The sequence below is a fragment of the Arvicola amphibius genome, chromosome 5 (genome assembly GCF_903992535.2).
Source record: "Arvicola amphibius chromosome 5, mArvAmp1.2, whole genome shotgun sequence".
Lineage (NCBI taxonomy): Eukaryota > Metazoa > Chordata > Mammalia > Rodentia > Cricetidae > Arvicola > Arvicola amphibius.
In genome coordinates this window covers 88,025,411-88,040,159 of record NC_052051.1, presented here as the reverse complement: position 1 = coordinate 88,040,159, position 14,749 = coordinate 88,025,411, and the positions used below count along the sequence as shown (strand labels likewise).

The window sequence follows — 14,749 nt, the reverse complement described above, 5'->3', positions numbered from 1 at the left end:
CCTTCACCCCCCAAAAAAGTTTAGCTCAAGTAATTGAAAAGGTCTGAGTAGTATATCTTTTCTTTTTTCAAAACCTTATAAAGGTTTTTAAATTCAATGTAAAGTTAGAATTATACATAAAGACAAGTGATTAGGGAGTATTAACGACACATCTTACAAGATTATCAACATGATCTAAATAGACTAAATGGTAGAAAAAATCTAAATTAATAATGGTGGTATAAAAAATGGTATATAAAAGCAGGACATTGCTGGTGGTTACACCAGCCCACAGCAGCCACCATTATGAATGGTACCATCACAACCACTGCATTGACACTATGATTAAAAATAGGGGCTCGATCAAAAAGATATCAAATAGCTGCTAAATTTTACAGGTAAAATTAGGGTTTTGTTTTTCAAGTCAGGGTTTCTCTGTGTAGCTCTGGCTGTCCTCAAACTCACAGATATGTCTGGTTCTGCCAGGGTTAAAGGCATGCACCACCACCACCTGGCTAAATTAGCTGTTAATATACTAAGAATTTAAGTATTATTAAACACATATAATGGAACTCTGAAAGCAAAAAACATGTCACTTCTTGGTTTTCTTTGGAAAATTAGATTAATCATTGTCAAATAACTAGAAGAACACAATGAAGGCTATAAGGCAAGTTGATACTGGAAAGGTTCCACATAGCAAATGAAAATTCTACATATGGTACAACTTAATTCCATTCACTATTAAATGCCCAACAAATCCACTTTGAAGTCTGCTATGTCAAGTAAATATAAAGACAAAATCTGCCAAGGAGTCTGAACTAGGCAGATCAGAATGTTGTCTTAGAATCTTGCAGATTTAATATGCTATGTAACTTGCATTCTACAAAATTAGTAATAAAAGGTTCTCTGAACACAGCAGGGGAATACAAGGACTCCATCTATCCATATTCCTCTACCTTTGTCTTTTCTGTTTTAAAGTCTCTTTGTATTACATGTATTATTGTTTTTATATAAAATGTGGACATTTAAATAGCTTTTATAACAGTATATTAGGAATGTAGCTAAACACTTGAGGTTATTTTGATAATCATGTCTTATAGTTACACTTTAGAAATAAATAGCTTTTGGATTTCGGGATGAACATCTCTGAAGTTTTCTATCTCATACAAGTATATTCAAACTTACACATTATAGAATACAGTAAGTTAATGAATATTTTGTTGACTGCTTTTATTTTTTTTAGACAGGGTCTTGCTAAAAAAATCTCAGCATGTGGCACAGGCCAGCCTGGATACTTTTGTCTCAGCCGCCCATGTGCTCAGAGTACAGATGTGTACCACCATGCCCGACTATTGACTCTTTATGAAAAGCACCTTAATTTTCAGCTTTTCCATGCTATTAGCACTTAATTTAAAAAAGCATCACATTTCTGTATGCGTGGGCTTGGCATACATACACTCTGGCCTACATACATACATATAAAACTTAAAAAGAATACTTATATTAGAAAATAAGGCTATAATACTTCTTATCATTGTTTTGCTTGTTTTTGAGACACAGTTTCTCTGTGTAACAGCTCTGGCTATCTTGGAACTCACTCTGTAGACCAGGCTGTTCTTGAACTCACATGTGCTGAAAGGCTATGGTACTTTAAGAACACAATACATTGTATTTGTAAGAAACTTAAACATTATATTAGAATATGAAGTATGAATGAACATAAAGGAAAACCATGTAATAAAATGAAGTGCATGACAAAGTAGTATAAAGTTTATCTAACTAAAAATTAACTTTGTATGAAGAAACATAATGAATTGCTGGACTCTCCACAGAGAATCTAAAAATACTGGGGATTGTTTAAAAACATATTGAGTGTTTTAGAAAAGCCTATGAAATGTAACATAAAATTAGACTTTACGAAAACCTATCTAACAGATTTCCTGTGTATGTATGTCAACACAAAGTAGTTACAGTATTACACGTCAGGAGGAAGGAATGAAATTAGAGGCTTTTCTACTGAAGAAAGCTCAGATGTGATGCAGGCAGTGATGCTGCACAGGAGTCCAATGCAGTCTAAGTAAATTCCTGGGGAAGTGAGTTTAGGAGACAGGACTACACTGTCTTCTGGTTTTCTATCTACAGTAGACCCAAATCCTTCATTATAAAATTTTTGACTAAAATGATAAGACTCTTTAAAGTAAAATTAGCTATGATAATTCAAATTTAATAATTATTCCAAGTAAATCATATATTTAACACCACACTGTGAAGAATAAATTGATGAGAACAGAAGTTTGTAGCAATGAACAATGGTGTGCAGTCTTAAACTAGAAGTGCTGTCAGGTGCTTTGCTGTACCGTACTGGTCTAGCACTTTGCTTCTATAAAGTAGAACTTACTAACTTATATTGTACAGCTCATTCATTTGCTCACCAGACATGTACTGTATCTTATACTGTACCTTACATGTATGGACCATACATGTGACCAAGCCCAAATTATCAAATATATCTATCTGTTGATGGATGTGCCCATCACAATGAAATAATGCCCGAGGCTAAGGTTACACTTTAAGTACATGTAAAGACAGACACTGACAGTAGATGACAGTGGTAGTAAGAGCTGACACCCAGTGCTTAGAACATGCAAAGTGCACTGCGCTTCACTACATACCCTAAAACAACCCAGAGCTAGGGAAGAGCCTAACTCATTATCATTATCCCTGTTTTAATATAAAAGGCTAATTATTTGTCCAATATTACACTATAGGTACTATTGTATGTTATCATTCATGAAAATGTTCATTCAATTTTCTTTCCTTTGGAGGAATCATTTTTTCAAGAACTAAGAATTATGTGCTTTCAGTAGCATTAGTAGTATGGTGATGAAATGCTAGGTAAACATCTTATGCTGTTCCAAAGATTTTGAGCCATAACTCTTTAAATAAAAACAGTGGCTGAATTGTCATTACTAAAAGAATTATTTCACTTGCTATGTTCACTTTAAGATATGCTACATAAGTCAACATAAATTTTCCTAAAAAACTATATTCTGAACATACATGAATGAGAGAGGGGAAAAACAAATACCAAATATTATAAAGAAAAATTAGTGTAATAAAAAGATATATCTTTATATACCATCAACTTTACTTAAAAATTGTATTTAGATATCTTTAAGAAAATATAGCAAGTATAAAATTACCCCTAAATTACTACTTGATATACTTACCTACGATTGCTATAATATGTAAATCCTACAAAAGGTAGTTGATTGCCAACAAAAGCTTTAGGAATAGGAAATGTTTCTTCGTCTCCTTTGTCTTCTTCCAAGTCATCAAAATTACTAGTATCAATGTCACTACTTAAATCGGGTACAACTGGTGCTACAGCTAAAAACAGAAAAAAAGTAGTTAGTTGTTCTTTTGAAACTTAGTATACAAATATAGTGGCTCAAAGACCTATACCAGTCCAGAACAACAGCATACACCTACAGTCCCAGCTACTCAAGTGGCTGGTCAGAAGTGCGAGAGCACAGGGCTTCAAGGGTAGACTGGGCAACAAAACAGATCTCACCTAAAGCAAGCAAACAGGATTCCATACAAAATACTGATGGTTTCTTGCTACCAAATAAATAACTTGTGAATCTTAACATAAAATGCATTGAATTTTATAATACTAAGATTTACTAGAATTCAAATTAAATGAAAATTATATACTTGCATTTACTTTTGCTTCAAGATTAAGTTGAATGCTACAAGCAAAATTAAGATTTGCTACAGAACACAACAGTTTAAAATACTCAAAAGCATTTGGAAAAGCATATATTAATTTCCAGAACCTATAGCTTAACAAAGTATACTTTAAAAAAAAGGTTAATTTTAGGTACTAGATAGTTTTTTTTTAGTTGTTAATCTGCTATACAGAAAGCCAGAAATCAAAGTTATTTCTTAGTTGTCCTAGAAATAGAGAGGAGGAAGGGAATCATATGATGGGGAGTGATTAAAGAGCTTCCTTCTAATAAAAACCTAGTAACAATTTTAAATACTCATAATAAAGAGAAAATACCACATAAACTTAATGTTACTAATGTCTTCTGGAACTTGACTATGATATAGAGGGCATATCTAAAAACTAAGTATAGTGTCTTTAGTGTAAAGATAGAACAGTCAAGAAAATACTGGATCACTACCTTAGATACAATTACCACCCTTTACAGGAGAAGTTGAATGTGAGCAAAACCAACTGAGCTCATTTTATGGACATTCTTTTACAAAGGAGCTATTTTTATTTTGAATCACTGGGATCCAGGCAAGTTCAATCTTAGCCACACAGAACTATTTGGCCAATTTTAGAACAAAGCAACAAGCTAGCCCAATAAAGCTGCAGCATTAGCCAACAGTAGCAACAAAGAAGAAGAGAGGGGCCTTTCTACCATTCATTTTCATTATCAAAAGAACTGTCTAACTAGATAAAGCATTGTCCCAAGTAACATCAACTGTCTGGTTTATAAAATGAGGAGTAAATAAAAGATTGCTGGCAGGTAAATTATGATCTTGGCAGAATCAACCAATCATTTCTTCTTTTCCTCTCCCTCTCTCTCCCTCCCTCCCTCCTCTCTCTCCCTCTGTCCCTCCCTCCCTCTCCCTCTCTATTCCTCTCTCTCCCTCTCCCCCCCCTCTCTCTGGATATAGAGTCTTACTGTGTAGCCTTATCTGGCCTCAAACTCACTGAGACCTGCCTGTCTCTGCCTCTAAGTGCTCAGGATTAAAGTTGTGAATCACCTTACCTGGCAGATTTACTTCTTAAAACAATAGCTTTCAATCTAAATTTTTGTCCACTAAAATAATACTTGACAATGTTTGTATATACTTGCAGTTATCATGAATGGGAGAAGAGAAATGCTACTGTCATCTGAGTCCATCAATACTGTTAAACAGCTTATAATGTTAAGGACAATAGCCCCTGTTCCCAGGCCCCCAAAACAGACTCCTTGAGTCAACTGCTGAAGCAAACAAAAACAAAAACAAAACTCTTTAAAATTATCAAGTAAGAATATTTTAAAGACGCCAACCAGTGTGCTGTATTTTCTCTATTGCTATCAATTTACTTGGTTTTCTTATGAGGTATTATTTTAATTTTTAAAATATTTTATTATACTTATGTGTGCATACAAGTCCATGGCATGGCATATTATGGAGGTCAGAGGATGACTTGGAATAAATTCAGGAATCATTCTTGGGTAGCAAGCACCTTTAGCTACTGCCCATCTCACTAGTCAATCAAAATAGTTTTAAATGTGTCAAGGTTTTTCTGTTCCTTTTAGAAAACTGTTGAGATGTATATGAAGACATCCTGGGAGAGTTCTAAAACCTCTGCTGTTGGGAAATATGTTAAGGTGTGTTACTTTTGTTTATCTTGCATTTGTTTAGCTCTGTGAAGCTGTGTTATTGTGCCTGTCTAAAACACCTGATGGTCTAATAGAGATGAATGGCCAATAGTGAGGCAGGAGAGAAAAATAGGCAGGGCTGGCAGGCAGAGAGGATAAATATGAGAATTCTGGGAGACAAAAGATCTGGGAATGAGAGAGGAAAGAGGAAGACTTCAGAAGCTAGCAGGCCAGTCACCCAGTCACCCAGATACACAGCCAGACACAGTAAAAAGAAAAGAAAAGGTATACAGGAATAGAGAAAGATAAAAGCCCCGAGACTAAAGATAGATGGGCTAATTTAAGTTAGGAAATGCTGGCAAAAAAGAAGTCAAGACAAGACTGGGCATTCAGAGAATAAGCCTCCATATGTGATTTATTGAGGTGCTGGGTAGTGGGCCTCTCTCCACCAAAAATCAAGAGTAAAAGAGAAAAAACAACCAACAACACTCTACTTCTGAATTGAAATGTTTAGAATGTGTATAGTGCCACCCAATCATGTGAGAAATAATTAGTGACTCATCAAGATTATTTAATTATAAATATCAACAAAACCCGGGAGACTTCTAAGAACACCTTTCTCTACTGAAGTAAACATTTGTTAGCAAAAACTGTCTGAAGCAACTCTCTTGAGAACTGTATAATTTAATGAACACCTTAAAATAAGCAGGGGGTGTTTAAAAAAAGAGATGAACTCATGGACCTAAAGAGATGGCTCAGCAATTAACAGCACTTGCTGCTCTTGCAGAAGAGCCAAGTTCTGTTTCCAGCACCTTCATCAGTTGGCTCACAACCACTTCTAACTCCAGTTCCAGGGGATCTGATGCCTTCTTCTGGCTTTTGTTAATGTTTACATGCATGTGGTGCATACATACCAAAGGCATATACACATATGCATAAATTAATAAAATTAATATAAAGAAAAAAAGTTGGGCTCAAATTTTGGTATTTTAGGAAATTTTTGTCTTTGGCTAAAAGAACAGAGACCACAGTAAGCACAAAGACAGGAGACATGAACTTTGTAAAATGAGTTTGGACAGTCAATGCCCACAGGCAACAATAACCAACAACCCGTAGAGGACTAATTTGATTTCAGATTTAACACTGTAACATTCAAAATGCCATGCTCATTACAAAAAATTTACAAAGCACACATATATATTTTTAAAAGGACATATGGTTCCTTTCATTCAGCGAATTTTGAAAAACTATTAGAAATCATCACTGGAAAACCTGAGACATTTGAATTACTAAATACAGTTTTAAATTAGATCTTCTTTATGTGTGTAAGTGCTAAAGGATACTATGGACAATGAACTATAAGGAAGCAGAAGAATGATGCCTTAACTGTCAGAGATAAAAAAAGGAACCAAACAGCAATTCTGGCAATGAAATGAAAGAGTACACAAAGCCTAAAGAAATTGTGGCACACTATCAACTGGCCAACATGTGATGTGCATCCTAAGAGTTCTGACAGAAAAGGAGAAAAAGAGGCAGAAATTAGAAATAATGTCCAGAGCTCCCAAAATCTGATAAAATATATGGATTTATACATCTAGCAAACTGAATACAATTTATTTATGAATACAACTTATTCCTTTATGGAGGCCTCCAAAAGAGCCACATGAAGATGCACACAGTCAGCACTGTAATCACAGATTAATGAAACACTCAGGATTATTTATTGATGACCACTTTTTACTCATATGATTTTTAAAAAAAATGCATAGAATAATAATTAGAAGCAAAAATTAAACCAATTCAAAGTGGGGAAAAGACAAAATTATAAAATTATATAAAATTATTATGTGGCAAATAAGCACACATAAAAGTGTTTAACATCAGTAGTCATTAGGAAATTGCAAACCAAAGTTACTATGAGAAAGCATCAGGGTGGGTAATGACTGATTCTTCAAAAACCTAAACAAAGAAATGCAAATGATTCTTAAATTTCGATTTATTGATAAGACAGGAAATTTCTGCAAGTATTCATATATACTGTACGTGGTATAAAATAGGTACAATGTAACATAACAAATACATTTCCGCATTAACATTAGTGGAAGAATAGCTCACAATAGCTGCAAAGTGGAAAACCTAAATGTTTAATGATTGATAAATGGATTTAAAAAAATGTGGCACACATACTAATAATGGAAACTATGATTGACATTGCAACAGAGATGAGAAGGGTATACATCTGCTACGTCAAATAAGCCTGTCACAGAAAGCATTCTACTTAAATTAAGTACCCTGAATAATCAAATTCAAAGTTACACAGTGCTTACTGGGGGTCAACTGGGAAGAAGAAAGGAGAATTAGTATTTAATGAACAAAGATTTTTTTAATTTGGAATAATGAAAGTTTTGGAGCTACATGATGGTTGGATGGCAATGTGAAAATGCTGGTGACTGCAAGTTAAATATGACGAAAGTAGAGGGTTTTGTCATGACCACTTCTTCCAAAAGAAAAATAATTATTTTTTTAAAAAAAGTCTAAAGTTTTAAGGTCATGACTTGCAAGTTAGGCCCTAAATTCCTTATTAATGAAGACCACATTATTAATCTTTACCAGGAGAATGCAAAATTCTCAGAGAGTAATTAGTCTTTGAGAGTAAGTTAGTCTTTGTTGTTGTTGTTGTTTTTCAAGGCAGAGTTTCTCTGTGTAGCCCTGGCTGTCCTGGAGCTTGCTTTATAGACCGCGTTGGTCACAAACTCACAAGAGATCTGCCTGTCTCTGCCTCCCAAGTGTTGGGATTAAAGGCACACACCACCACCACACAGTTGAGTGTATTAGTCTTAATCAGTAAGACTCAGGATAAAAGTCTATGTTTGCTTTTCACTAAATTGATAGGACATAAACAGACAGATTGTCACTGACAGTACTTTATATATTTCTCACCAGCTACAGGTAAATTAAGCAATGGCAGTATTTTCTTTCCAAAGAGATGATGAATCGGAAATGTTTTGCAGGTAATGACATTAAAGTTAATTTAGCATTAGTAATATATGTCATTCATATGTAATAAACATCAGATCATGTATGTGCTTTCATGCAAAAATTTCAACTGCCTACATTTTGATTCCTTACATTTCTGATAAATATTATTACCTAGAAGAAGAACCATTAAATGCTATGCAATATTACAATGCTCAAAGGCTGGGAAGTCATACAAACTTAGATTTGAATACCTGCACTGCCACTGACTTGTAGTGTGATAAGATTTGTCAGGGGAAGAGTGTCTTTTAATTTCTTTAGTCTTCTATATTTTTTAAGATTTTTTTTCCCTCATGTTTATAGTGTTCTGCCTGTATGTATGCCTGCAGGTCAAAGAGGGCATCAGATCTCTTACAGATGGTTGTGAGTTACGATGTGGTTGCTGGGAACTGAACTCAGAACCTCTGAAGAGCAGCCAGAGCTCTTAATCTATGAGCCATCTCTCCAGCCCTAATCTTCTATCTTAATCTCACACTTCTGTCATTTCTTCAACTCTATCTCAAGTAAATGTAAAAGTAATTTTATGGCTTTAAGTAAAAGGTGAATAGATTCAGGAGACTTGGAGAAAGTATGTAATACACAACCAAGAAAAACAGGTTAACTAGAAGACTAATTGTCATGAGAACTTTAAAATCCAAAAATATTAAAAGTATAAATAACTGGAACTGGAGAGATGCTCAGTCATTAATCACACTGGCTGTTCTTGGGGAGTCTATTTGGTTCCCAACACCCATATTGCAGTACACAACTATCTACAATTTCAGTCCCAGGAATACAACAGCCTGTTATTGTCTCTGCACTCACAAGGCACACACATGATGCACATACATACATAAAAGCAAATATCCAGATAATAAAAATAATCATAACCTCTTTACTCCTTCCAAAAGAAAAATAATTATTTTTAAACAAAGTCTAAAGGAATTATAACCATTATATATAATTATTTAAAACTTAGTTCAGTATGTTCATTTCTTGATGTTTTAGGAGTAGTCCGTGAAAAAGGACAGGAAGAAAGAAAGGGAAGAAATGATAGTAATTCTACAGCTTTAGTTTTTTAATAACCATAAAGCAGAACCTATTAAGTTTAAGAAAAATTATAAGAATGTTCCTAGGTATGCTGAATCTAACTAAGACTATCCCAAAACCATAAGGATAGGCAGTTCAGTGGTACAGTTCTTGTCTGGAACACATAAAATCCTGGGCTTGATTTCTCAGTATCACCAAACAAAACAGCAATCAACAAAACCCTCTTAAAAACAGACAGCAACGCAGCTCTTTAAAACATAAAAAAATAACAATACTAATAAAATCACAATAGAGCAATAATCTGCTAAGTATAAATCCTTAGATTTAAAGCTATAAGCCCACCTTTCTGTAGTGACGAGGCGAGCAGGCCTGCTTTTTGTCCTGCCTGACTCCCGCACGGCTAACTTAAAACCCGAAATAACAACATACAAATTGTATTCTTTTAAACACTGCTTAGCCCATTAGCTTCAGCCTCTTACTGGCTAACTCTCACATTTTGATTAGCCCATATTTAGTAATGTGTGTAGCACCACAAAGGGTGGCTTACTGGGAAGACTCTAGCCTATGTCCATCTTGGGTCGGAGCTTCATTGCATCTGACTCACTTCCTTTCTTCCCAGCATTCTGTTCTGTCTACTCCACCCACCTATGTTCTAACCTATCAGGCCAAGCAGTTTTCTTTATTAATTAACCAATGAAATCAACAGATTGACAGAAGACCCTCCTCCATCACCTTTCTTTATAACTAAAGGCAGTTTTACTAAGGACATGCAGGGTTTTAATAAAGTGATATGGATTTGAACCTCCATTCCCACACAACTATGAGCTGCACAAGAAGAAACTTGGCTTGACACTGTTGTTCTTCCAATACCTGGAATAAAACCATGCTTGGCCTGAAATAGGATTCAAATATTTCTCTCCTACTTAAAAACAACTTTTCAAGCAAAATCCCAAAATGTAGGCATTCTATTTTTAGAGTGGTTTATTATGTGGTTATTCTATAGTTATCTGTATATTTTCTAACTCTAAAAAATAATTTAAAAAACAATTCAAAAAGATACTTCTCTTCAGTGCCCTATTTTTAGATTTTTTTTTAACCTTTCTAAAACTTTCCTAAAAGCATACATGAATTAAAAAAAAATAACTTTTCAATTTAACTATCTGTCTCATTTCCTGCTCACTGCTGTCTAGCAAAAGGCTACCTTGCAGCCTAAGGACAATAATGGTAGCACACCTATCAGTAAGAGGAAGTTTTCTCTAGGCAGGGCTGTTAATGAGTTCTCCCAAGGTCACACTGCTGCTGTAGTTTCTCTTATAAGCCTGTAAGTACAGAAGACAATTCTTGATATAGTACAATCTATCGATCTCTAGAGTAATTTGTATTCCCTTCTTCTTCTTGGGTAATTTTATAGCTTAGGACATATATGCTATGCTGTAAGCAATGTAACTGTTTCGTTTAGTAATCTTTGATAACTAGAACATACCACTAAAACTAGCAAACCTACACCACCCATTTCTTCAAAATTAATTTAAAAATTTCCCCTTCAAGTAAGAACTACCACTCACTGTCTCATGAATTCCACAGTCTTAATGCTCCTAACACTTTGCAGGAGAGCTTATTTCCATTACTGCTCATGGCTGATGAGATAGTAGTATTATCCTTTTGATAAATAAAAAGGAAAAAAAATCTGAAACTTCCGTAGGGAAAAAGATAAATTCTTATTCCTCCAAATCTGGGACATCTTTGGTGCTATTACATAATTTTAATATAACTGTCTTATGTGAAGTTTTCTTCAGATCACCTTATAATTTTAACTTTCTTTAATAAAAACTAAGAAAATGCTCTACAATGACTGAAAATTAAGTTCTAGCCTTCTGTGTATTTATTTCACAACTGCAATCTGCAAAGCCCTAATGAAATCAAATACACCACAAGTTCCAATGTACACATAAACAAAACTGAGTTATATTCCATACTTAGGAGTAACATAGGTTCTGATAGCTTAAGTTTTAATTAAAATAAGAGAAAAGCTTGTCTTTTCACAAGAGAAAATATTTTGATTCTAATTGCTCCTACTTACTGATTCTTGTCCATATACAAATAACTAAGCCTAAATGAAGAGCAACTCAAATGCTCACATATCAACCCCATCCCCCTGTTTGGTGTGTGCAAGGGACTTGAGAGGAACAGCTTCACAAAGTTCTCAGCATTATCAAATATTCTTTTTAACTGGGTTTAGACAATTTCTAAGCAGCACTGTGAACTTATTTTCATCAACTGCACACAAATATTTAGCAAGACACTTTCAACTTCCTACAGTTACTTTCAAACACTCCTGAATGCCCAGGGGAGAAAATAACTTACTGTCTCGGAGTGTTTCCCAAGCCCACTGATCATTTTTGAAGAAGAGATGACGTTTGATTTCCTCTACACCATTCCTGCCCAATCTCACTTCTCTAAACAGAAAGGGAAGAGAAAAGTAATTAATCATTTAAGATCTTCTTATAACCTGCATAGGTTTCTTTGTGACAGAAGACCAAACCTGAACAGACCTGTCACCTTAAAAATCTATTCTCAGGCAGGGTGTGGTGGCGCAGGCCTTTAATATCAGCACCTGGGAGACAGAGGCAGGCAGATCTCTGAGTTAGAGGCCAGCCTCTATAATGTGAGTTCCAGGACAGCCAGGGCTACACAGAAAAACTGTCTTGAAAAACCAAAATCTATATTCAGCAAAATTTTCAGAAAATAAAAAGCAGATTGATATTAAAGAATTTTTTGAAAGGAAAAATATATAAAAGCACAGACATACTCCTATTTTCTATTTTTAATGAAAACCAAGTCGAACGATTTATATAAGTCAAATGCAATGACTTTTTAAATTTTATGGCAAAATTATAAACAACTTTAATTCATATCAAATTCTACAAAAGATCCCAGAAACACATTTAAAATTTTATTTTTTATTTTAAAAATTTTATTTTTTATTTTTAAAAATTATTCAACATTTTTAATCAATTAAAACCTGATAATGGCAAAACTGAGCACGGGGAATCTGACAATATCCTGACAGGACATGAAGAGGGAGGATTACAAGCTCAAGGCCAGCTTGGGGCTATTCTGAGACTGTAGTCTGATAGCAAAGCACTTAAAGCATACAATGCCTTGGGTTCAGTTTGCAGTACAACAGTCACTCACACCTTAAAATAAACAAAAACAAAACCCATAAGCATCATTAGTCCCTTATTGAAGAGCATAATAAACTAAAACTGGCCTTCAATACAAGGAAAAAGAGGAGCTTGGTGCCCCATGTTCTCTAGCACAGCTAGAATACCATCAATAGCAAATTTTTCAAAAGTCATTGTTTGATATGTGCTAACACCTTGTTAGCAGTTTTCACTGAGTCTTTCTCATGCCGGATTCTCTGGTACACAGTACTGACTTCCCTGTAATAATCACTGGATAATGTTTAACTATTTTCCCCCAAGAGAACTCTGAGGTTACTTGAGGCAGATGCCAATATATGTTGCTAATTTCTACATGGCTAACACCAAACATACAACACAAGACAGTTACTTATATGAATATGTAAAAATCTGAAACATGCTTTTCAAATTCTAAAGGACATATTTAAGATAATTTTAATTAAAGTAAACATAAAATTGAAATATATTTACAAGTACCAGGCTTCTGTTCCTACTTAAACTAGCAATATAAATCAACATTAAATGTAATCTTAAAAAGTCATTTGATTCTGTTGTGTGCATTTAAAAGAATTAAATCCAAGTTCTTACACAAGTACTCCATTAAACTAAAGGCCCACTTTCCTTGTCCCATATATTAAGTCCTGCATTCAATTTCCAATATTACAGTAAACTACAAAAGTGTATGAAATGCTCCATTTTTTTTTGTTTTAAAAATACATATATTTATTTTAGTTTTGGGCTTTTTTATTTTTTCAAGACAGGGTTTAAAAAAAAAAAAAGAAAACCCTGGGTGTCCTGGAACTCACAGAGATCCACCTGTCTCTGCCTCCCGCATGCTAAAATTAAAGGTGGACTAAACACACACATTTATAAACACTTGTGCAGCTGAAAAACACAACAACCATAACTATGTTTGTAAGAAAGGCACTCATTTTAATACTAAATATCACCAAATCAAAAATGATGTAAATTGAAGGTGTGTCATCACTTTTATGTAACAAAGAGAAATATACTTCCATCAGTGCAAATCAGTGATGAAAGATGAAGAAAATTTTAGAAGTTTTAATGTATCAAGAAAAAAAAATGTAGCTGGGTATGAATTCTAGGACATTCAGGTCTATGTGAGGAAGAAAAAAGGAAAGAGGAAAAGGGAAAGGGAAGGGGAGGAGGGGAGGAGAGGAAAGAGGAAAGAGGAAAGAGGAAAGAGGAAAGGAAATCCAAGATTCAATAATCAAGTTAAAATACAACAAAAGAAAAAAGTTATCTGGCTATCAGCCAATTGCTCATATGTACTAAGATGGCAGCCAGAAAAGCTATCAGACTACCCTAAACTTTTATCAGGCCTTAATAAATGTCTTAAATCAATTTCAAGACATGAACTTTTATATTCTAATAGTTTAAACGCAAGAAGTTAAGTATGAACCTTAAACACTAAGAGGCAAGATGCGAATGCCTCAGAATTTACACAAGTGTGTAGTTGATGAGATGCTCGGCAGGAAGAGCACGTGCTGTGCAAGCCTGACAACCTGGCTTGGAGAGGGGAGAAGGGTGACCTCTAAGTGGGCAACAGCACACACAGAACAGTAACAAAAGGAAAGTCAGTGTCAGCATTATTTACCTGTCAGTAAGAAAGGCACAAATGAGATTTTTTGCTTCTTTTGATATGTCATTATCATCAGGAAAAGTAAGTGAATTTTTATGGTTCATAATTTTACTGTAAGTCCCAACCAAAGAATCTGCATAAAAAGGTGTATCACCTAAAAAAATCAACAAGAAAAATGAAAACCAAAGAAATAATTTGCAAAAATACATATTTTAAAAAAAAGAATAATTCTTTACCTGCCTCCCCAATCTTTTAAACAAAAGCACACACTTAATATAGAAAATTTAACACACCACAAAATTAGCTATTTATAGCTTTTAAAACTGACAAAACATGTTTATTTCATACAAATTAATTCTGCTTAATATATTTTATGAGAGAAGCTAAGTGGTGAGTTTGGGATGAAAACATAAGATGCTTAAGCAAAACAAAACAGAAGTTGGAGAGAAGCTTCAGCAGTTAAGAACATTTGTTGCTTTTACATAGGACCTAGGCTCTATTATCCACCTTCT

At 34.3% G+C, this 14,749-nt stretch overlaps 1 protein-coding gene across 2 annotated transcripts in view; it reads right to left on the bottom strand.

Annotated features, from left to right (window-relative positions):
- The window catches only part of Rock1 (Rho associated coiled-coil containing protein kinase 1), a 139,930-nt gene that overhangs the window by 80,660 nt on the left and 44,521 nt on the right, over positions 1 to 14,749 (bottom strand). For both annotated transcript variants that reach the window (XM_038329667.2, XM_038329666.2), the window contains exons 8-10: positions 14,253 to 14,391; positions 11,796 to 11,887; positions 3,210 to 3,369 (exon numbers count right to left, since the gene is read on the bottom strand). In XM_038329667.2, coding sequence (XP_038185595.1) covers positions 3,210 to 3,369; positions 11,796 to 11,887; positions 14,253 to 14,391 — 391 coding nt within the window. The remainder of the gene's footprint in view (positions 1 to 3,209; positions 3,370 to 11,795; positions 11,888 to 14,252; positions 14,392 to 14,749) is intronic.